The sequence below is a fragment of the Cyprinus carpio genome, chromosome B12 (assembly GCF_018340385.1).
Source record: "Cyprinus carpio isolate SPL01 chromosome B12, ASM1834038v1, whole genome shotgun sequence".
Taxonomy (NCBI): Eukaryota; Metazoa; Chordata; class Actinopteri; order Cypriniformes; family Cyprinidae; genus Cyprinus; species Cyprinus carpio.
In genome coordinates, this window is record NC_056608.1 from 5,473,788 (window position 1) to 5,497,424 (window position 23,637).

Consider the following 23,637-nt stretch of genomic DNA (forward strand, 5'->3'; position numbering starts at 1 on the left):
CCGTGATTTTGCCAATTAGGACAAAATGTACCTAGATCTGTATCAAAAAATGCCATCTCTGTTGTCAGGAACAATTATATTAGTGTCAATTATGTCTTTGTTGTTCTGCTGATGTAGAAATTGCATCAGACTAAAACTGTTTTGCGGTCCACTTACATAGGTTTTAAGAAATGGGACTTGTTTACAATCATTAACCTTGTCGGTCCTGAAACAAAATGACCTTAACTGATTGGGAGTTGGGGTGTGAAGAATTCTCATCAATCTGTCAGTTGATTTTAGAGTTAATGGTTAAGGTTGAGGGTTGGGATAGGATTATTATCATAATAGCCATCAACTCCCCAACCATACCCTTAACCATTTCAGTCTACAAGCACAGGGAAAATAACAATGTTCTTCAAACCCTTATGACAATCAGCTGGATGAAAATGTACTCCTATCCCAACCCCCAACCTTAACTATTAACTCTAAAATCAACTGACAGATTGATGAGAATTCTTCACACCCCAACTCCCAATCGGTTAAGGTCATTTTGTTTCAGGACCGACAAGGATAATGATTGTAAACAAGTCCCATTTCTTAAAACCTATGTAAGTGGACCGAAAAACAGTTTTAGTCTGATGCAATTTCTACATCAGCAGAACAACAAAGACATGATTGACACTAATATAATTGTTCCTGACAATAGAGATGGCATTTTTCAGATCCATGGCCTTGCCATTAGCAAATGTTCTACAGACAAGTTGCATCTTGATATGACATGAAAAATCATACTTTGACATTTCACTGTCAAAAGAAGCTGCAAAAAAGAAAAAAAGAAAAAAAAAAAACTCTATAAAACAAAACAAAAAAACTGACTAATCTAACAAATGTTGCTTTTAGCTTCAATGTAGACCTGCATTTTGCTTAAATGCTGTATTTTACCCCAGCTTTGCAAGAACTGACTATCCGCTCTCTTGATTTACAGTGGCAAGCAATGAGACAGTGCTACGCTGCAGTCCTTGAGTGACTGATTTGATTAACATGCTCCTTCACGGTAGGCATGACGAGATCTACGACTGCCAGTGGTTGCTGTTGTTAGCAGGAGGAATCCGGTCTCAACCCGCTGGCTTTTCTCCTCCCTGCACACCTTTGTCTAAAAAGGAATGGCAAGTTATGAGAAGACGACAGTAGAATATAAATCACACAAAAACGACACCATGAATTCTGCAACACAGATCAGTGATTATGAACAAAATGGGAGCGCTATACAAAGCGGGGGCAATTAATTGTCCCATTACACAAAGGTCTATAGTCTAAAGTGCAAATGGAGGTCAAGTCTACAGTAAAAGTTCTCAGGATTGGTTTTCTGTGTTATGGCGACAGCCGTTTGTATCTGTGCTTGCATCTCCAAGGCCTGTCTCTGGCCTGCTGCTCATGAATTAGAGACTGATAGCATTTGTGTGGCTTTACGTAACATCAGAAGTGCTGACACATTAAACCGAGGCAAGTCGGTCTCTCTTAGCAACTGGGCCTATGATGGTGAGCAGGGTTTCAAAGGAAAGACCAACTATCTGGTGTCGCCATTAAAGATTCATGGCTGTGGGGGCCCTTTTATACTAAGCATAGGAAAACCATGACTCAGGCAGAGACGGAGTTATTACCATTGATGAACTTGGAACAAATGGTTTTCCAAATAGCACCCTAGACCAAAAAAAGGGTAATAAGCTTTTATTTCCTTAGTTTCTTTTAGCCTAGAGGTGACCTAAATTTCTCTCAGCTTCAGCAGAGGTGAGAACTCTACCACAGCATAGAGATTCTGTAGTCTCTGAAGTTTGAAAACAATTATGACTTTCTTAAAGGCATAGTTCTCCCAGAAGTTAAAATTGTTAATCAAATACTCAACAAAATATGAGATTAGAAATATATGAATCATATATACTATAAAAAAACAATATAGGAAATACTTTAATTTATTACTATGCAATTACTAATATTTAAACTAAAATTAAAATAAAAATGGAAAAATAGAAAATAATATATTTTTAAATGCTAATAAAAAATAATACGCTGATGATACTAAAGTGACACTGGTCCATACAACTTGTGCACTATATTCCATGTTTCTAAAATAATCATTCCCATTATGTCTTAGCTTTGCTTGAGTAACAAATCAAATTTTAGTAAAATTTTTTTTTTTCATTTTTGGAGCTTAGTTTCCCCATTTCTACCTTCAGTGTATGGAAAAGTGTGACCATTCTGTATAATATCTCCTTGTGTTCCACACAAAACAAAAGCCATGCTAGAATGATATAAGGGTGATTATATGAAGAAAGAAAAAAGTTAAGTATGGGACCAGATTTCACAGCAAAATCAAGGGTGTCAAAGTGAGACTCTGAGGTCGGTTTTACGAATGCCTTAGATAAGATAACACACCTCTGAAAGCTTGGAGAGGAGCCAATGGGAGTAATCACAGAAGAAATCAATACTCAGCAACAAGCAACCACACAGGAAGGAATCAGATCTCTGAAGAGCCACAAATACAGAATGTGAACATTTAAAAAATTTTGGTTGCCCAGTAAGGTTTATTGTAATTTTCGGTATGTTTATATATATATATATATATATATATATATATATATATATATATATATATATATATATATATATATATATATATATATATATATATATATATGTATGTATGTATGTATGTATGTATCTATATATATATATATATATATATATATATATATATATATATATATATATATATATATATATATTATGTATGTATGTATGTATCTATATATATATATATATATATATATATATATATATATAATTGTATAATTGTTATTCTTTTTAGTGTACTCTTTGCTTTAATCAGTACAAACAGACACAAAATCTACCTCAATATCTAAACTAAACACTTTATTTGCCATTTCTCCCTTCTGCTGTATAAAATGTAAATAAGCATTATTACATAAACACATGCAAAAAGCCTATAAATTATAACGGCTTCCATGAAGCACCTGAGACTACTCTGATCTGACGGCTTTGTAAAAATTACTCAAGATGTGATTACAGACGTTAACAACTCAACGCAGATTGAATTATCTCAATGATGATCATACATGTTACATGACACCGACTGGGTGCAAACAAGATGGAAACAAGAAAGACTTAAAATTTAAAACACTTTACATTTCATATCCAGTTGTGTTCTTTTAAAATTTGTTCTGACCACATGGCCAGGTTTAACACTAATCAAAGGATTTCGCTGCATAAGGAAAGTGCCTATTATTCATTATTTTTATGTCGGATGCCATATAGATGGAAAAAGTAAATACACATGTATGCCTGCTCTTGAATCACTTGCATCCGTGTACCTACTGGTATGACTGCAGCCTGTTTGAATAACAGTGATTAAGGATAATTCATCTGTAGTGTATGAAGATGAATAATCCCTTCATCTTGTATGGGTTGTGAATGTTGCACAGTAGGTTGTATGGAATATTATTTTAAGATCTTTTTAATTGAATTTATGGCTCTACAGTATATATAGTGAAGCAATAAATCTATTTTAAACCTGAACATAATAACTATGCATATCTCAAGATTATGGAAGTCAGTATATTATGGTAATGGAAGATTAAGGAAAACAGAAGATAATTGAACAGTATATGGTAGGTATTATCAAATGAATCCCCCCATAACAATTCGGACATCTTTTGAGAATTAAGTGTTGTGACATGTCAAACCAGAACACTTTATAATATATTACAATATAACCTTTACAATAAGCAAAGCTGTCAGCGGCCCAATAATTCATAACATTAGTGGTCTAGTTTGGTTATGTCGCACTATTTAGATTCCCTGGGCTGCAAAACTTACAGTTTATTTAAATGACAGTTACAGTTTTTCTCAGTCGCTTTGGTACATTTCTCGAATCATCCTTGACATTTGCAAAACAATGAGTGCATTTCTCAAAACAACTCGTACAAATAGCAAAACACCATGGATTAGCTGCAAAAGCCAGTCTCTTGCTCAAAATCCTTAGTTCATCTCTCAAAAATAAATATCTGTGTCAATGAACATGTCAGTGCCATCAAAATGACAAGGCCTTGTGTCACTGTGTACGGATAAGACAGTCAAATTACTTTGTCATGTTGTCAATATAACAGTGTACTCTGGAGGGATGTTCTGATGTAAACTATGGCAACATTTTGGATGACAGTTACTGTATTGAACAGTATACCATATGCTTATGTATGCTTTATATCCGTTTCAAAAGTACAAATTTACACATTACTGTATGTGGGATATTGATTGAAAGAGACTGGATAGAATTCCTACTTACACTTTTACTAGTGGTCTGACCAAAAAACAAAACAAAACAAAAAAAAAACCCAAAAAATAAAAAATAAACCCTTTACAATGTTATTGTGATATAGAAAAGGAAAAATAAATATGGGCACAAAGATGAAAATAAAAAATAAGTCCACTGTCAGAATTTGTAACTCTTGTGTTGTCCTCTGTCTATACACTATATGCTTTCCAACTGAAGATTCATGAGATGAACCTTTGAGCTATTTCAGAGAAATGCTTTATCATTGGTTTATCTACATTCTCTTTATCTAGATTCACTTGCACAATGCATGCCAAATTTACAAAAAGTCTAATAATAATGTGTAAAATAAATAAATAAATAAATAAATTTTGCTTGGCAGTTTATGACAACTAGATGAACCATTTTGCATTCAATGACTTATACAATGAACTAACGACTAGATGTTCTGAGGGGTAAGACTACTGCACAGAAAACTATATACAAAATAATACATTTTGAGCAACATGACATTAGCAACTGATAATGTAGGAAACTGCAGATAAATGTACATAATCAATTGCATGAATGTACAAAAGCAATCGCAACTTGCTCAAAAGAATGAGAAACTGGTTTTATGATGTGTATAAATGACTAGATGATGTGGAGGTTGTACAAGTAGTTTTGAGAATTTCATTTTTGATTTGAGAAATGCACCAAAGTGACTGAGAAAAACTGTAAGTGGTTGTGTAATCAGATTATTTTACAAAATGTTTCACAATTCATATTCCCTTTATAATAATTGTAAAGCAATTGCAAATGCTGTCATCAGTGATTTGTGCATAGTGACAGACTGCTTGCGGCATTTGTGAAACAGTGTGTGTTCTATGTAACAGCAAAAATGTAAGAAAATAGCACCCGAATGTCAAAAGCTTGACAGCAAAACAGACAATTTAACAAATAAATGGACTGATTCCTAAATCATTGCCTCCAATTATGAGAGATGAGAGATCACTGTTCTAGACTATTCAAGCAAGTATATTGTTTATTCTTCAATTATGATGGATGGACGGACAGATAGATAGATAGATAGATAGATAGATAGATAGATAGATAGATAGATAGATAGATAGATAGATAGATAGATAGATAGATAGATAGATAGATAGATAGATAGATAGATAGATAGATAGATAGATAGATAGATAGATAGACAGACAGATAGATGGATGGATGGATGGATGATGGATGGATGGATGGACGGACAGACACATAGATAGACAGTGAGACAGAGACAAACAAAAAGACAGACAGACAGACAGACAGACAGACAGACAGACAGACAGACAGACAGATAGATAGATAGATAGATAGATAGATAGATAGATAGATAGATAGATAGATAGATAGATAGATAGATAGATAGATAGATAGATAGATAGATAGATAGATAGATAGATAGATAGATAGATAGAGATATGATAAAGATAGAAAGACGACAGACAGATTGACAGACCATTTAGTGTTATTTATTTTTTTCCAGGTCATTTTATTCACTGGCCCCTGGACACCTTGCATTTTCTAAAAGTGGCCCCTGAGCTGTAGAATCTGAGTTTCTCTGGTAAATGGTTTTATTGCCCCAGGGTTTATGAAGAAACTCCAGAACAATAAAAGGACAGTGCGATGCGGGAATGACATCCACGTCAACACACTGCAGCACATGGCTGCTTGTCCAGCGGGACACATCCATCACAGCTAAGGTTAAAGATCTGAACTTCTACCTACTGAGTGGGATGGATGTCTCCACTGGGAGCCATTCACTACTATCTGCTGATCGGCCCTTTTCACGTATCCTATACGTCAATCTGCCCTTGTGCTTAAGTCACAGCACTCAACAGAAAATAAGTGTGAAGATTACTACGCTCAGCAAAAACTTCCAATCAATTTAATTTTTTTTTTTTTTTTTTTTTTTTGAATAAGAAAGTACAAAAGTGTTTTCTAATTTTAACTGAAACCATTCTGGGTTTTACTGCATTCCAGGATGCAGTGATTGGAAGGACGGTATGGAGAGAACTGCAGTGATGGCACACATACAATAATGGACTGGTTTTTGCTCATTACTTTAAACCACAAGCCAAATTTACTTTAAATTACTTTTAAGTCTTTATATGAAGACTGACCTCTTTTGCACTGAAAAATCTCTCATCAACTCCAATGGGTCTGCAGCATATTATGCATTATGAACAGCTCTGACCTGATACAATATAAGCATGTTGACTCACATCGTGTGGCGTCCCTGAAGGGAAACATTATTGAAATTCTAATGACCTCTGAAATGTTTAGCAATGAAGCATGCGAATTCGTATAGCCTGATGAAAAATGGATGAGATTATATTTCTTGGAATGAATCTTGCCCTTGTTCTTAGTTAGCATTCAGTGGACACCATGCGTAGCTGACCTACTCTGGCTGAACCATGTCCCTGAACAGAGCGGGCACATCCGAATCTTCAGGGGCGAGAGAGAGCAAGCACTTGAGAAGCTGGACTGTCGAACTCTAGTGGTCATGGTTCAAATGAGAATAGAGTGTACGAGGCCAACTCCACTAGCAACTTTAGCCTGTTAGCCACACTGCAATATGGGAAGTGTCAGCTGTTCAGTTCAAGTCCTCAAGAGTAAGAATCCGCCAGAGAACATGCAAAATCTAATGGAATCAAAACATAGTGGACCAAAAGGTCAAGGTTGAAAGCATGGTCCTCTTAGCAGCTGCAAATAACCTGCTCCAAAAAGCATGTTTCTCAATGGAAAATTAGGCATTTATTTTAAATAATATGCCAGCCGAGCTACTGCCATCAAGATGAATGGGAATGCTTAGAGATAGCTCTCTCTAGACCTCCTTGTAATGGACAGGAACCTCAGGAGAGTGAAACATCATTTGAGAGATAAAGTCAGGAAAAAGTAGAGTCTGCTCTCAGAATAACAGGATGACAGTAAATGATCCTCACTGTTGGTTTTTGCCTGATTCTAAAGCTGCTATCAAGCTGAATGAGTTCTGGTGTATACTGGAATGCAGCTCCGATTCATTTCAGCTATGCCTAAGAGCAAAATGAGATCTACTGTATATTTCAGAATATAAGTCACTTTTTTATCATCTAATATATATATATATATGTATATATATGTGTGTGTGTGTGTGTGTGTGTGTGTGTATATACATATATATATATATATATATATAGCATTCTCTCGCAAAAGTATTGCGTTTCTCCAAGAAAGATACTTTTTAGTTCTCTGATAAAACATTTGGGTTTTCTAGTATTATCTCGCAAAAACATTTTCCTTCTTTTGCAAACTTAGTTCATACTCTCACAAACATATTGCGTTCCACTGAGAAACTGCGTTCTCTGAAAACAGTGTTCTATCGCAAACACAATGCATTTCCACAAGAAACTCTGCATTCTCTTGCAGACATTTTGCATTCACCTAAGAAACATGTTCTCTCGCAAAACATTTTCGTTCTCTTGAAAAATTGTTGTTCTCTTGCAGATGTTCTGCATTCCCCTGAGAATCTTTTACAATCTCTTGTAAAACGTGCAGTCTCTCGCAAAAGTATTGCATTCCTCCCACCTCATAATAAAATTCAACCACAAAAGCTTTGCAATTGAATGAGAAGTTTGTTGGGAGAATGCAAAATTTCAAGAGAATGCAAAAGATTTAAAATATTTTTCCCCTCCCATTTCATTTTACGTTTATCACCATGTAGCCTTAGGGGCTTTATATATTTCAAAATAATTAATAAAATGCAATTAACCTCAAGCATTCAAAACATGGGTTTAACTACCACACACTGGTAGTTCCAGTTTCTCTTTGAATAAATTTAGGTTTAGCTTTTATAATAAATGTTGTTTATAATGAATGTAAAATTTATGTTTGTTTTTTACTTGTATTTTTTTTTTTTTTATGTTTCGAATTCCATACAACTTACCTGTTTATTTGTTTTTTCCTCTCAAAATAAAATAAAAAATGCAATCTACTAGAAAATATGGCAATGCATGCCTGCTCTGTATCACCTTGAACTACCACAAGAAACTCTACAATCTCATGCAAACATTAATCAAACACCTAAAAAACTCTACAATTTTCTTTGAAAGATCCATTTACAAAAGTTTCCACACTGGAAAAAAAGGTGGAACCAATAAATCAATGTTTAGTCTGGAATATCCTTTATCTTCATTAAACCTGGAGGTCAAATGCAAATTGTCTTCAACCCAGACAGACTAATTGTAGGATAAATGTATGGCTTAGTGATGTTGAAGTAATACACTGTACGGCCAATTCCAGCTCGAGTTTGGCTACTCCTGTCATTTTGGTGAGGACAAAGAGTAAATCATTTCTATATGGAGTTCACTTTGGGCACAGGGGAAAATGTCATGCTGGAACAAAAAGGGCCCTTCCCAAACTGTTGCCACAAAGTTGGCAGCCCATAATTCTCCAGAATGTCACTGCTTGGTGCAGCATTAAGATTTAAAACATTGTACAGCTTCCAAAACCATTAAGGGAGGAGTCCATCTACTTTTGGCAATATATTTTAGTTATACATTCTAACAAGCTTCTAAAAAAATAAACACCAAAATAACCATAAACAGTCTGTAACACTTAAAGTTTCCAAAGTCAAAATTTACTGGTAATCTTCCCTTATAGTGAGATCTTAACTGCAGAGACTATACAGTGAAGGCTGAATCATGAACAAATCAGTTCAATATGAAAATGAATCATTCAAATGCTTCATTGACAACCAGCTCAAAAGAATGATTCATTTAGCAGTTCTGGAGGTGACAGCTCATTGGAGAGGAAGATATTGGTCCCAAAAAATGTTATGAGGGTCAGTAAATAACAGAAAAGCCTTGTTTGGGGTTAACTATTTATTTAACACTGTAGATAAGAGGAAAAAAAAATACTTTTTTGTACCCAATTTTGTACCCAAAAAAATGACATGTATAGAGTGTGTTCAAGAGAAATAAAAGAAAGATTACTGATTTGAAGACTGAGTGAAAAAGCATTTTCCAACTCTTTGCAGGTAAGGGATCAATATATAGAATTTCTCCACTTTCATATCAGTGTGCTACATCGATAAAACACTAGGAAGAGCACATCTAAGCAACACAAAGGAAATACATTAAATTCCAGTGGTGTCCGATGTGAAAGGATATGCGTCATCATAGATTGAGTGAGAAGAGGGTCTACTGTGCAAATTTCCTACATGAAATTAGAATCTATCATACTGCCATCCCAAGTCATTATGGTTTCTGCAGAGGTGAACATTTCCTACTAGTAATGCATATGATACAGTGCAGATGAAAAAAAATCAAACAGTGTGTAACATTGTAACAACTGATGCCTGTGTTATATTCACACACATTGACTGTTACAATGTTACACACAGTATTATTTTTTTTGTTTGTTTTTTCTTTTTTGAGCAAAATGCGCCTCTTTGAAATGAATCACATTTTACTGCTACTTTTCAGTATTTAATTATTTATATTTCTAATCAACATTTCTCTCACATTGCTTGCTTTTTACTGAGCTTGTTGCAATGCATTCTGAAATGCTTCATATTCATGCTGCCTACCTTCTGGAACATCAGGAGTGCGCCTACAGAGGCAGCTCACCAGTTTATGAAGCAATCTTATGAGTTTTGGAAAACACAGATATCATCATCTAAATTTGATCACTCCAAAGCAGGAATATTGAATATGCCAGACAGTCAGGAAAATTTGTGAGGGAGAACTTACCATCTGAATCTTGAGAATAGCTAGCAGCGGTGAGCAGAAGAACACCAATGCCGATTCCCAACCATTTAAAGAGCCACGACCTCTGGCGCATCTTCAATTACAGCATGCTCTCCTGTGAACATAAAGAGACAGATTACGGATGAAGTGCTTCTCTCGCATAATGGCGGTTGCACCATTTAAGACGCATGAGTAATAAGTCGCATAATTGGTAGCCGGTGCATTTCTAGACAGACCCCAGGGGGATTCAGATGCCAAGTGACCGTTTGATTTTCATCTCTTTGAGAAAATTATTTACCGTTTGTCATAAAAAGCAATCCCAAGGACTTTGAAGTTTACTCACTGAACATTATAATTAATTCTGGTATCAAAACAGACAATGAAAGTCAATTTCCCAGCCATAATTACCCGAGTCATTTTACATCATAAAAATAATAGAGTTTGGCTTTGGGGATGTTGCATCAAACTGAAATCCTTGGTAATAACAATGGGCAGAAAGCATTTGCTGCACACATAACCTTTCCCTTTGAAGTGAGCAGAGAGATAGATAGCGTTCTTCTTGTGAGAGATATAACAACCCACAGCAAAGTGCAGCTTTGAAGTTTGTAACATGTCTGAGGGGTCAACGAACTCCTTCCTGGAAAAGACTCAAAGACCAACATGCTTTGACAGGTTTGGATGGAAGGAAGAGATAAGCTTTGCTCCTAGAGGAATAAGGTCAATTTATTTATATTATGACTAATCAGAGGAGACCGAGTCATAAGTGAATCTTACAATGATAAGAGTCTCCATCATCTGAGAGAATATAGATAGTGTGGCCAAATCAATAGCAATTTTTAAAAAAGGTCCATTTTCTTGAATGACGGAGACAATAGTGCTCACAAACACTGATTGCTGAGAGATGATTGTGCCTAATGTTTTACGTTTTTTCGACAACTTTTCCATTTCATCAGAAAAAAAAAAAAAGTTCTAAACAAGCATTGTTTTTGAATAGGTTTTCGGTTAAATGCCTGAAATAGTTTCTGTGGTGAACACAAGCTCAAGATCTTTTTACGCTTTATTCTATGACTTAAAATAGACCAGTAATACCCCTTGTGATTTTTAGAGCTTTTACATTTCTTGAAAGAGGCAGGTGTTAAGTGGCTAAATGGGACTAAAGAGGTTTTTGGAAAACTTAAATGTCATCATGCCAAACAGGTGAACTCATACACTCATAAATCTGCTTTTACATCATCAGTGTGTTTATAATAAAATATAATAACTCAAATTTTCTGGGAAAACCTTAATTATTTATTTATTTATTTATTTAACTAAAGACTAAAAAAATTGGTCATTAGATTTATGGGGCCATAAATTCTAAGGTAGCTCTAAGGAGTTTAATTGTGAACAAACAAGTTGCGTTTTCATTAATTGTTATGATTAAACAAACACATTTAAATCATTTTCTAAACCCACTAACACAAGAAAAATATAAAAAATACAATACCGTCAATAACACCTAACACACTTAACACTTTTTACATTTTTTTAAAACTCTTTCAACAACTGCTTACACACAAAATCTTTACTGGTCACACAATTTCTGAAACTTGACACTCAAACACCAGAACCATACAAAACATACACTAATTCTCAGCCTTTACCTCAGTTTTCAATTTCATAAAACACTTTTTGCAAAACACAACACACATTGTCTATGTAACACAAAAATCTAACAGGAATTAATATTATGGCAAAGTTGTCTGCAAATGTTTGCTTTTGAGATGTGTTTGGGATATTTTGAATGCAGTGCTTCATTTTGCAAGAGATGTGAGGCATTTTGCACTTGGGGAAGTCATGGCCTAGTGGTTAGAGAGTTTGACTCCTAACCCTAAGGTTGTGGGTTCGAGTCTCGGGCCGGCAATACCACGACTGAGGTGTCCTTGAGCAAGGCACCGAATCCCCAACTGCTCCCCGGGTGCCGCAGCATAAATGGCTGCCCACTTCTCCGGGTGTGTGTTCACGGTGTGTGTGTGTTCACTGCTGTGTGTGTGCACTTTGGATGGGTTAAATGCAGAGCACGAATTCTGAGTATGGTTCACCATACTTGGCTGTATGTCACTTCACTTTCACTTACATCATAAATTTTCAAAATGAAAAAAAACAAAAAAAAACAAATCAATATATATAAAAAAATTTAACAACTGATGCTATAGCAATATTTTTAATAAAAGTTTATGACTATAAATATATGACATTGCAGTACTTTTTTTTTTTCAATCTCCTAGTATCTGACTATGTTGGCCCATATTAAGAAACAGGCAGGCACAATTACGATTCTGACACTGTGAAATTGCTGAACTGATTTAAACCTAATAAAATGTGTTAATGAGAACAACAGCCTTATTGGTAACTAACAGCATAATCTAGTTAGCCTAAATATTTTATAAATAGCAATGAATATTAATTAGAAAACAAAAAAATGAATATTTAAAACTACCAAAAAATGTATAACTATTTAAAACTTCATGAAAAATAATAAATATTTAATCAAGAAACACATGTGTGGAACTTAAATGTTTTTATTTTGTGAAAATTCTCTAGGTACAGATTCATATGGGTCTGCTAATAATCCAGGAAAACACACACACACACAAACTTGGTTGCACAAAAACATAATTGTTATTTTTCTGTTTTCAGTTCTGTGCCATGTATTTTTTCCCAGTACTCAGAATTGGTGATACAAAAAAAAAAAAAATCATTTGACGTCACTGACAGATATACTGCGTGAATGCAAATAAGAGCATTTCCAAAAATAAACAATTGACATCAGATCCGAATGAACATCAGCTCAGCACAAGCTAGTCTTCGGCATCTGTAATACAATCTTGACAAATTCCTTTAGGGTATCAGGACATGGCTTTGCAAAACACAGAGGCTATTTTGAAAAGCCAGAAACAACAAAAATATAATGTGTTGTCTTCCAGATATCAAATCACATCAGCAAATCCAAAGCTACTTGATGAAAAGTTCTATTGATGAGTGAAAAAGAGACAAGCATACAGAAAGACAGAGAGAGACATGTACTTTCAAGCTTTTCGACTTGTACTACATCAAAACCCTCAACACTGGAGTTGATCATTGCACTGCCATGCTTGCCGACTATCATTATGAATGGTCTTTCTTCTTCTGAACTGAAAGAGTCTTTGGAGACACAAATGTAATTTCATCCTCTGTTGTCAGGATGGAAGTATATCTCTCCCCTGTGTTCCTTAATATAAAGGTCTTCCTCTGGACAATCAATGAGAGATGCTTCAGTGCTACGTCGTGAGAATGCAATGGATTGACGGCAGACGCATGCAAGGGGCGAGTTCTATTAGTGTGTTTCCTTCTAAATTTCTTTTTGGTTTCGAGAAATTAGACAAAATTGAGTGCAGCCTTTTGTGTGCAGCCTTACAATCAGTGCACAATAAAGCTACGGGCCTCCAATAAGCTAATGGTCTAGAATGGCACTCTCTAGTTGAACCCTAATCTCTGAGAGTAACTGAAACAACACCTGCTTGACTTTGTAAAGGCTTCCCAGAGCCACAATTTCACAAAGAGGAGCTGAACATATGCTGCCTTCAAATCACGTCACTTGTATAGACAGACAGACACAGTATGAGAGAACAATGCATAAACAGATAGATAGATAGATACATAGATAGATAGATAGATAGATAGATAGATAGATAGATAGATAGATAGATAGATAGATAGATAGATAGATAGATAGATAGATAGATAGATAGATAGATAGATAGACAGATAGATAGATAGATAGATTAATAAAACGGCACACCGATATATGGCACGACAGACAGACAGAATTATAAAAAGAATAATAGAACAATAGTTAGAAAGATAGACAGAACAACTTAACGATAGATAGAATGAGATAATGATAGATACAGAATGACAGAATGATGAACAAATGAACGAACAAATGAATGAACAAATGAACGAACAAGTGAACGTTAGATAGACAGATAGATAGATAGATAGATAGATAGATAGATAGATAGATAGATAGATAGATAGATAGATAGATAGATAGATAGATAGATAGATAGATAGATAGATAGAACTACAGTACAGGCCCCATGAAAAAACAGGATATAGTCTCCATTAATATTAACCAATAAGAAAAGGATTGCAGCTTGTATGACTTTATTCTCGTTTTCATAGTTCATTAGAGGCCGTTTTTGGAGTTATTTTAATGGCAAATGTTGAGAGTGCATTATTGTAATACGAATCTCTCGGCTTGCAGCAGGCTTGCTCTCCCATATAGAGATCTTGGCTCTGCGCTCCCTCAGATATTACATGTGTGCCCTCAAACTTTGTCCTGTGTACACGCGAATAAGTGCTTATTGTAAAAAGGTATTTATTAAATAATTTTATTTAGTGAAGCGCAACCCTCATAGAAAGAATGGGCCTCATATAACACAAGCAGAAATTCATGTAAATCGTTCGTAAAGCTGTTCTGACATAAATTTTCGGAAAATGTTAGTTGGTACGAAATAAATGTACACTTGCTCCTTACCATGTGTAAATTGTGCGTATACATTCTTTTTGGCAAACTGATGACACTGAATTTATGATGCACTGCCATCTTAATATTTTACAAGGACGTTTGCTCTGTTTTTTATTTATTATTTTATTTTTTTTTATTTTGTAGCTGAGAGTTGATAACTGTTTAGCTTTGGGTAAAACACACCACTTTTCACTTGTCACTTTTACCCAGCAGTCCAATCAATGGAGGAGGGGCGGGACAAATACTACTCCGACCAATCATCCTACTTGCACAACAACTGAACAACAATAGAGAAGTTAATATTGCTGGTTACTGCATTTTTATATTCAGTAATATTCTTCAAAATTAGATACTAGTAATACGTTACTGCCAAGGATATTCCACATCATAGCAACCAAGTGGACAGCTGGAAAAATGCTGTGCCACCAAAGTATTCTCAAGTACCACCAGCTGGTCGTTTTAAGAAGAGAACCTGACATTTTTTCAGCTGGCTAAAAACGCTTTGGTGCACACACGTTATTGAATATTTATTGTTAGGCACATGGCCTATTAGTCTTTTTTGCATTTATGCAATATATTGGAGCCAAACCTGAGAAAGTAGACCAGAATATTCCACTGCATTTCTGGACACACGATATGCGTAGCTGTAATTTATATGTGGGGATTATGCAAATTGTGAATAATAGTGTCCTATTTGCGAATGATTGGAATTAATTAACATGCACATGTTTAACTATCAAATCTGATGTGTACGAGGCGTTTCTGAATCTGGAGGACAGTTTTCGGGAAAGTCTGTTTTACGCGCAAATTACTCAGAATTTGCTCCTATATTTACGAATGTTTCATAAATTAGGCCCAATGTGTGTACTAGGCCTATTTGGTTACTAAATAAAGTATCTGCAGTCCGTGCGTTTCACTTCGCAAGATAAATTTTGTTTAGTGAATTTATCAAACACACCATCTCACGGAGTATACTCTAGGAAAAAAATAATAAAAAACAAAACCCAGTATATATATAAATATTATAATTATTACTAATGGAGTAATGAGAATGAAATATTAGAAAATATTAAATATATTGCGTATGTGTATGATAACTTAGCTCAGTTATGTGTGTAAATGGCGGTAAAAATGTGTTTTATATAATTATAGTAAGAAACATCCCGTTGGGGTGGGGGGATAGGTGGGCGGGGGTTGAGCACCCACAGACAGAAACACAAATCGCGCCTATGGACAGAACAATAGTTAGATAAAAAGATAGACAGAACAGCACAGAGCGATATATAGAGCGTTAGAATGATAGACACAGAATGACAGAACAATGATAGATAGATAAAGCTTCCTGAAGAATAAATCTCATGAAAATTTGCCTCAAGATGGTTGTTAAAAGACACAGGGTAGAAAGACAGAATGCTGCAGCAACCTAAATGAATCACAACATGGGGAACAAAAGCACAACTGCCAAAAGCTCAATCTCCTATTATATGATTTTTTTTTTTTTTTTTTTAACAATTCCTGGCAACAAGCAAGACACTCAAAGAGCGATAGCACGTTTATTAGAGAATTGTGGGTAATGGTAATATCAGTCAGCCTCAATGCTGAACTGAGTAGGCTGGGATTCTGACAGAGATCAGTAAGGTAATGGGCCACACCGAACCTGTCAACATAGCTAATCCAATACACTCTGTGTTTCACTGACCGTGGAACAGTACACCATTACTTTCAGCCACACGGCAGCTAGAAAACAACAGTCAGGACATAATGAGGCAGGGGCAAAATGCAATGTGATGGAACTGCAGGAGGCAGTGATTTATTCTGCCATGAGGAAATTAACATACTGTTCATCCACTGTTGTCCACAATAGACTTGATAGTTTTTGCTTAGCTGTAGTAAATGTATGCACATTTAAATGGACAGTTTATCCAAAACTAAATTTAATCTCCCTCATGTCGTTTCAATCCTGTGTTCCAATTTTTTTTTTTTTTTACATGCAACAAAAGATGAGATATTCTGAACAATGGTTAAGCAGCTTTTTTCCATTCAACTATGGTTCATCCACAACTACTATCAGACTTTTATTAGAATTACCTTTTGCATGAACTGTTCCTTTAAGGCCTGATCTCACCAACGGTGTTTTACTGTCCATTAGATGAGTGGCTGAATCAATCTTCTTTCATTATCTCTGGTGTGAGGTAATCAGGCCGTGTGTGTTTTTAGAAAGACGGACGTCATCTGCCATGGCAAATGAACAAAAATAAGTCTTTCCTCTGACTCATGACTTATTCTCACTAATGTCTTTTCGCCTTGTGATGAGTTACGCTTCTTGAGCTGTCATCCACTTTGAAGTAAAACTGTTTTGCATTAGGATGGGGATAAACTATTAACTGGTTTAATCCACATTTGGTGACAATTTCTTTTCATTCAAAAACACAAGAATTTATGAGTTACTCATGTGGATCTTCTGAGATGAACAATCACAATATGGGGTAAAAAAGAAGCAAATTAACTGACTATCACCTATGGTTGGCACAAAAGTATGTTTATGGTTGAATAATTCACTTTCTTCCTATTCCGTGATTAATAGGGTAAAATATGCAGGGTATGTGCGCCAGTGTGTGTGTGGTGTGAGAGTCCCTCAAACACAAGCTGAATTGATTCTTTCCTTGCTTCATCCTGTTTCTGAAAGTATTCATGGGGTAATTTCCTGAGATGTTTCAGTTCAGCTCACTAAAATCAAGGATGAAAAGGGAAAGTTATGAAAATGGCTTCAAAACGGACCTCTTCTTTTCCATAACAGTTTTAGGCAAACTAAACCGGTCACTGATACATCTAAATACCACAAATAAAATATATAGGGAAAAATCCATCTTGGTAAACTGATAGCAGCTTATTCTCCAAAATAATGTTTTTATTGTTTATTTATTTAATGATAACTGATGCACAGTTACTGATCATCTAAGCGAGACATTATTAACTTCAACTCATTTGGGAGTTTGCACACTATCCCTGCAGAAGACCATAATCAATCCAGCTGATTCATTATAACTATAGTCAAATGCCATGGTACACAGGAAAAGGAAGACAGACTCTTTAATTTTCACACTTTTTTTAGCTCAAAACACAAGCATGTAAATAAAATTATGGCAGGTTTATGACTTATTATATGGTGATGTCACCCGGACAAACAACTGCACATTAATGGATGTGAAGGATTAAATTATGCATCCAAACACACTATCAGTAAATTACAGAAACACTTCACTTAAAAAATTACAATTTCTATTATTTGCTCACTCACATGCCACTACTGATACTAAACACCATTAGTCACATGTGCATATATCATTTTGAAATGAATAACAAGAATATTTTCAGGGGAAGATATTCAGTGAATAATTATCATATGGCTTCTAAAGGTGTACAATAATGCTTTTTTTTTCACCATAGTCACTTTTAAAAACCATTATGTGGATAAGAGCAGTGTGACAATTCTTTAAAAAACAAATCTATTTTGTGTTCCATAGGGGGGAAAAAAAACACTGCATACAGGTTTGGAAAGACAACAGTTCACCAAAAAAAAAAAAAAAAAATCTGTCAATGATTTCCTACCATGGTGTTGTTACAAACCCATAAGACTTTCATTCATCTTTAAAAAAGTTATTTATAATGAAAACTGAGAGACCTCTGTCCCTCCACTGAAAGTCCATTCCACTAAAACTTTCACTAATCAAAGTTTATAAAGGCATCCTAAAAGACATCCTTTAATCCAAGTCTTCTGAAGAGACACAATCACTTTATATGATGAACAGATTTCATGTACTCTTTAATTTACATATAAAATGCATTAATTCTCTGCTCTAGTATGTTTCCTAATCTAGTCGCTTCATAAAATCGTTGCATTTACATGTGTGCGGATAGCATCTGCTAAACGCATACATGTAAATGCATTCATAAATACAACTATTGATCAGCGTACATATATACAGTAGAGCACATAAATGGATCAACAGAATCTGTACTATGTGTGTGCATGTTTGTCATTATTTGTGTTATGAAGATGAACCAAATTCTGAAGTTCTGAAGATTCACAAAGTAAATCCCAAGTTCTGTCATGAAATCTTTGAGAAATTCTACCTCAATATGACACAATGGCATCAATATTCTCCTGCCATAGCTGATTGGTTTCTTTTTGTATCAGCAGCCAATGAGCTTGCTGCTCAACATTCAAATACTCGACTAATGCTTGCTGTAGCAGTTGCAGAGCATTTCAGAAGCCCTCCACCTTCCCCAGCTCCACCTGTATATATCTGCTATAGGGTGATTTATTGTGTGTTATATATGAGGGTTATTTTATATGTTATGTGCAGGAGCAGCATTTCTGTGAATGTATTGGCAGTAGCAAGTCTCATTACTTGCTCTGCTGCTGCAGCGTAGCAAGACACAAGAACACTGCCATGTACATTACCATGCTAAACTCCCATAGAGCTATCGTGACAGAAATGAAAGAATTTCATTTTTGGTGAACTACAGTATCTCTTGAAATTGAGCAAATAATGACTGAATTTTCATTTTTTGGGGGGTGAACCATCTCTTGAAGTGCCTGTGAACAATTATGTGGACATCTTTTGGCTAATTTATATGTGGATTTTAAGCTTGTGACCTGCAAAAGAACACTGGCAAAACTGTTTTTCGAATTTGTAAATACAACAAAGATATAGTAACTGGAGTACGGCTTAAGAGAAAATACTATATCTATTAAATGCCATGTGTTTCTCACCACTTCTTTGTAATTATTTGTGAAATATACTAGCAATTTGTGAGTGAAAATTGTGTAACCATCTTTTTTCTTTTTTTTTTTCAGTAAGAAATTAAAAGAAGCTATAAATATTAAGTTCTAATCTGACAAAAAACCTACCAAATGTCTACAAGCTGAGAAGTATTTAGTCTTGAAAAAGACCTGCAGTCCACTAAGCCTTGACAGAATTCAGCCCAAGAGCAAATGCAAAGCCACCGTGGGTTCTGTCAGAGGGCGACCTCCATCAGAGGGTCAAAACTCTCTGTATCCCCTTCCAGGTTTAGCCAACCCCAGACGGGTCAGATGTGTCAAACGACATTTCTTTCTAATGACAGGCTCACTGTATCCCACAAGCCCTCTGCGATACTGCCGCCTCCAGTCAGTGTTTAGACCAGGTGGCCGAGATGAATTGGAGGGCTCAACGTCCCTGAGTGTCTGATTACAGAGGCCCCATTTGACGAGGGTGCTCCAGCTAAATGAGCATTTACTATGGTTGCCTCAGAGCAGGATAAATCCTATTAGCCAATGTCTTTAATGAGACAGCCAGAGACAGTGAAACAATGATGGGCAGCCTAGCAATGAATCAACCCACGCAAAGCACGACGGGTGGGGAGGGTACGCTGAAATATACAGAATCCCAAGCATGAAGGACATAGCTAAAAAGCAATGGATGCTTGGCTTTTGGCCACATTGGCAATTTCAAAATAGCCAATATGAATTCACACACAAAGAATTGCTAGGATATATGATAGAAATACAGAAATGTTTTCTTCTGTAGCCTATTTGGAAATTATGTTTAAATATTTTTGTCAGCAGAGGAAATGGGTTGGATAAGCTCTTTTAATTTACTGTAACACCTATCCACACATGTCTATTTCTGTAAATATTTAAAAGCTTCTGTTGGCCATATTTGCTGCGCATTATGTATGTATGTTGCCATGTTCATTTATGTGTCGAAGATGAACAGAAGGTTTTGGAATGATGTGAAGGTGAGTAACTGATGATGTAATTGTCATTTTTAATAAATTATTCTTTGAACATAAGTAATTAATGTCAAATTGACTTTTTTTGGCTCATTTTATTTGGATTTTAAGCTTTGAGCTTATTTTCTGTATTCTACTATACTGTAAGGAAATTGTTTAAATATTTTTGTCAGTGGAAGTAGGAAAATCTCATTTAATTTAGTGCAAAACCCACCAGCAAGTTTTCTCTGTAAATATTTTAAAAACTCCTGTTGACCATATTTGATTAGCTCTATGTATGTGTGTTGAAGTGTTAATTTGTGGGAACAAAATGATTTGGAAAGACAATTGGGGTGACTAATTGATGCCAGTTTTCATTTTTGGATTAACTGAAGTTATCTTCTGTATTCTTCTACACTGTAAGGAAAGCGTTTCAATATTTTTGTCAGTGGAGTAAATGTGGTTGGATAAGTTAATTTAATTTACCATAAAACCCACCAGCATGTGTCTGCTATTTCTGTAAATATTTAAAATCTTCTGTTGACTGTATTTGACAAGCTCTATGTATGTGTGTTGAAGTGTTCATTTGTGCTTTGAAATTGAACAAAAATGGTTTGGAACAACATAAAGGAGAGTAATTAATGACATAACTTTAATTTCTGGACAAACTATCCCTTGAAATGCACATGAACAAGTATGTGGGCATCTTTTTAGACAGTTTTATTTGAATTTTAAGTTTGTGACCTGCAAGAGTGCAATGAAAAAGTCTAATAAAAATCAAATAATAATAATAATTTTCTAAGGTGTATATTAAAAAAGAGAGAGATCATTGTTTAACTATTTTTGTCGGAAAAGGAAATAGGGATAAGGTCTGATAAGATCATTTAATTTAGCGTTAAAGCCACCAGCACATGTCTATTTCTGTAAATATTTAAAATGGGTAAACACGGCGTCATGGTAATAGACCCACTGGGTGACTCACAAGCTGTTGACCTAACCTGCAGCACAGAGACAGACACCATCACAAATAACATAGGAGTTGAGGAACATGTGGTGGGGTCAATAATTAATGAGGAAAGGAGGGGTAGAAGCCATACGTGCTCCAGAGGAGGTTATCACTACAGAAGACCAGCAGCTTTTCATTGTGTTCACTTGGCATTTAATGTTCCTGTAGATCCACACCAGCTCCTTCTATATGGTCTAACTCTGTAATTCATCACCAGTATCGGATCACACTGACATATCTATAAGAACACTAAGACGGGGAGGTTCCCCTGAGTAAAATTACATTGTTCAGAAGTTGATTTTTTTATAGCTCAGGAGACTCTCAGTTACAGTAGGTTTCAGCTTTGTTTGCTTTGGATTCTTCTTCTAAAATTACTTGAGAATTAAATTTTGATGTAAATGAAATAAAAATAAAATAAAACAAATGTGGATGCCATAGCTCAGATCGATTGGTCTTTGAAGAATCTGATAAATGTTTGAGTTCATACTGACATCAGCCTTTGGAGTTTGAGACATTGTTGTGTAGGCAACATACAGTATGTGAGAAAACTATGAGCTATTTCTCTGACAAGCAAGCCATCTCAATTTAATTTCATTGCTATTTAGGAGTAAGAACTGAGATATTAATACAATTTAATTTTGGGGTTTTGACCAATAAAACTACAAAGATGTTTTCTTCTTTTCAGAATGCTGATTGATGATAAGTCTGACATCAAAACTAGTCAAAAGAACAGAACATCTCTTTGGTTCGGTGGAGGAATGCTTAAATTCAAATGTTCAGAATGTCCCTCATGTTGTAACACCTAAATGAATTGGTTTTATTCAAGTCAGTTTCTTTAATATGAGTAAATCAAGCAAACGTCAGTAGGTCACATTAACAGAAGTCATTTTCAAGGGTCAAGTCAGGTTGAAAATACCGCCTCCTTTCACTATTAAGGCATTATCGTTAACATCAGTATTAAACAGTTTTAACAATAACTAGTAAGAATGGCAATTTGGTGGTAACTGGTAGATTTTGTTAATGATCATTAACTAAATTTACCAGTTACCACCAAATTGCCATTCTTACTAATTATTGTTAAAACTGCCACCATTATCATAAAGAAAGGAGATTATAATGACAGCATTAAAAAATATATATATCTCATGTTAACTGTATGATTTTACAGTAGTAGCAATATAGTACTGTGTATGGTTACGATAGTAAATACAACGATTGAATGCAAGTCAAACTTTTTATGCGCACTGTTGTTACATTTTAGATTGCAATCACTGTTTGAATGAATCTGATCGATTTCTATTTTACTTTCGTTAAATAAATTAAATGCGGAGGCAACAGATTGCGGGAATGTGCGGCGTAATAGGATGAGCATACGGTAATCCGGAGTCCTGTAGACACATCACTCACGTCAGGCTGGGAAACTGTGTCAGTCACTGTATCAAAACCACTTGCCGGTTTTCATCAATAAATCTTCCAAATGCAATCGCTAGCACGTCAACGCGTCCTGTGTGCAATTCACAACATTTCCATGCGCCGTTACGCGCCAAGAACCTAAGATACTACACAACCCGAGCCCCAAATGTGATTCAGAGCAGCCGACCCAAAGAGAAATAAACCCTTACTTAGTCACTCACCTCCTCATCCAACGACTTGTCAACCATCGGAATAACAATCCAAAAACTGAATCGCTTTGCGCGCAAAGTGTCACTAACTTTCCTTGACGCGCTATTGCGCAGCGATTGAAGAAGCGCAGAAAGTCTTACCGCGTGAGTTGTAAAGCCATGCAAATCCTCCTCAGACGGCTGGAGAGTATCAGAAACTCCTCAGTGCCGAACGCATCCCGAGCAGTCAGGTTTAGGAGCTCTGCTGCCCTCTGTCTTTAATTCACTCCCGAGGACAGCGAGGATTCCCACGCAGAGAGAAAATATCATGAAGTTGGGTGGCAATGCGATCCAGCCTCTGTGGTCTCCTCCGCCTTAATGGCAGCCATCTATTTTAAGAGCTCAAACTGGTGAATACGCACCTGCCGTGGCGTGGGAGTAATCTTATTAGAGCGCAGAGAGCGCATGGCCACCCACAGGAAAGAAAGAAAAAAAAAACGATTGATATCTCTTTAAGATCTCAAATGTTACTCATACCAATGAAATTAAATAAAGAACAATTCGAGTCTTTAAGCTTTTCAGATTTTTTTTTTTCTTCTGAGAAACATAAGTAGTCTTAAACTGCATTT

General features: G+C 35.5%; 1 protein-coding gene across 5 annotated transcripts in view; it reads right to left on the reverse strand.

Annotated features, from left to right (window-relative positions):
• The window catches only part of LOC109063877 (protocadherin-15-like), a 192,879-nt gene extending 169,485 nt beyond the window's left edge, over positions 1–23,394 (reverse strand). For 3 of the 5 annotated variants that reach the window (XM_042735019.1, XM_042735018.1, XM_042735016.1), the window contains exons 1-2: positions 23,042–23,394; positions 10,096–10,207 (exon numbers count right to left, since the gene is read on the reverse strand). In XM_042735019.1, the coding sequence (XP_042590953.1) occupies positions 10,096–10,186 (91 nt within the window). In that variant the 5' untranslated portion in view covers positions 10,187–10,207; positions 23,042–23,394. The remainder of the gene's footprint in view (positions 1–10,095; positions 10,208–23,041) is intronic. The other 2 variants (XM_042735020.1, XM_042735017.1) reach the window with 1 other exon arrangement.
• Positions 23,395–23,637: the final 243 nt, after the last annotated feature.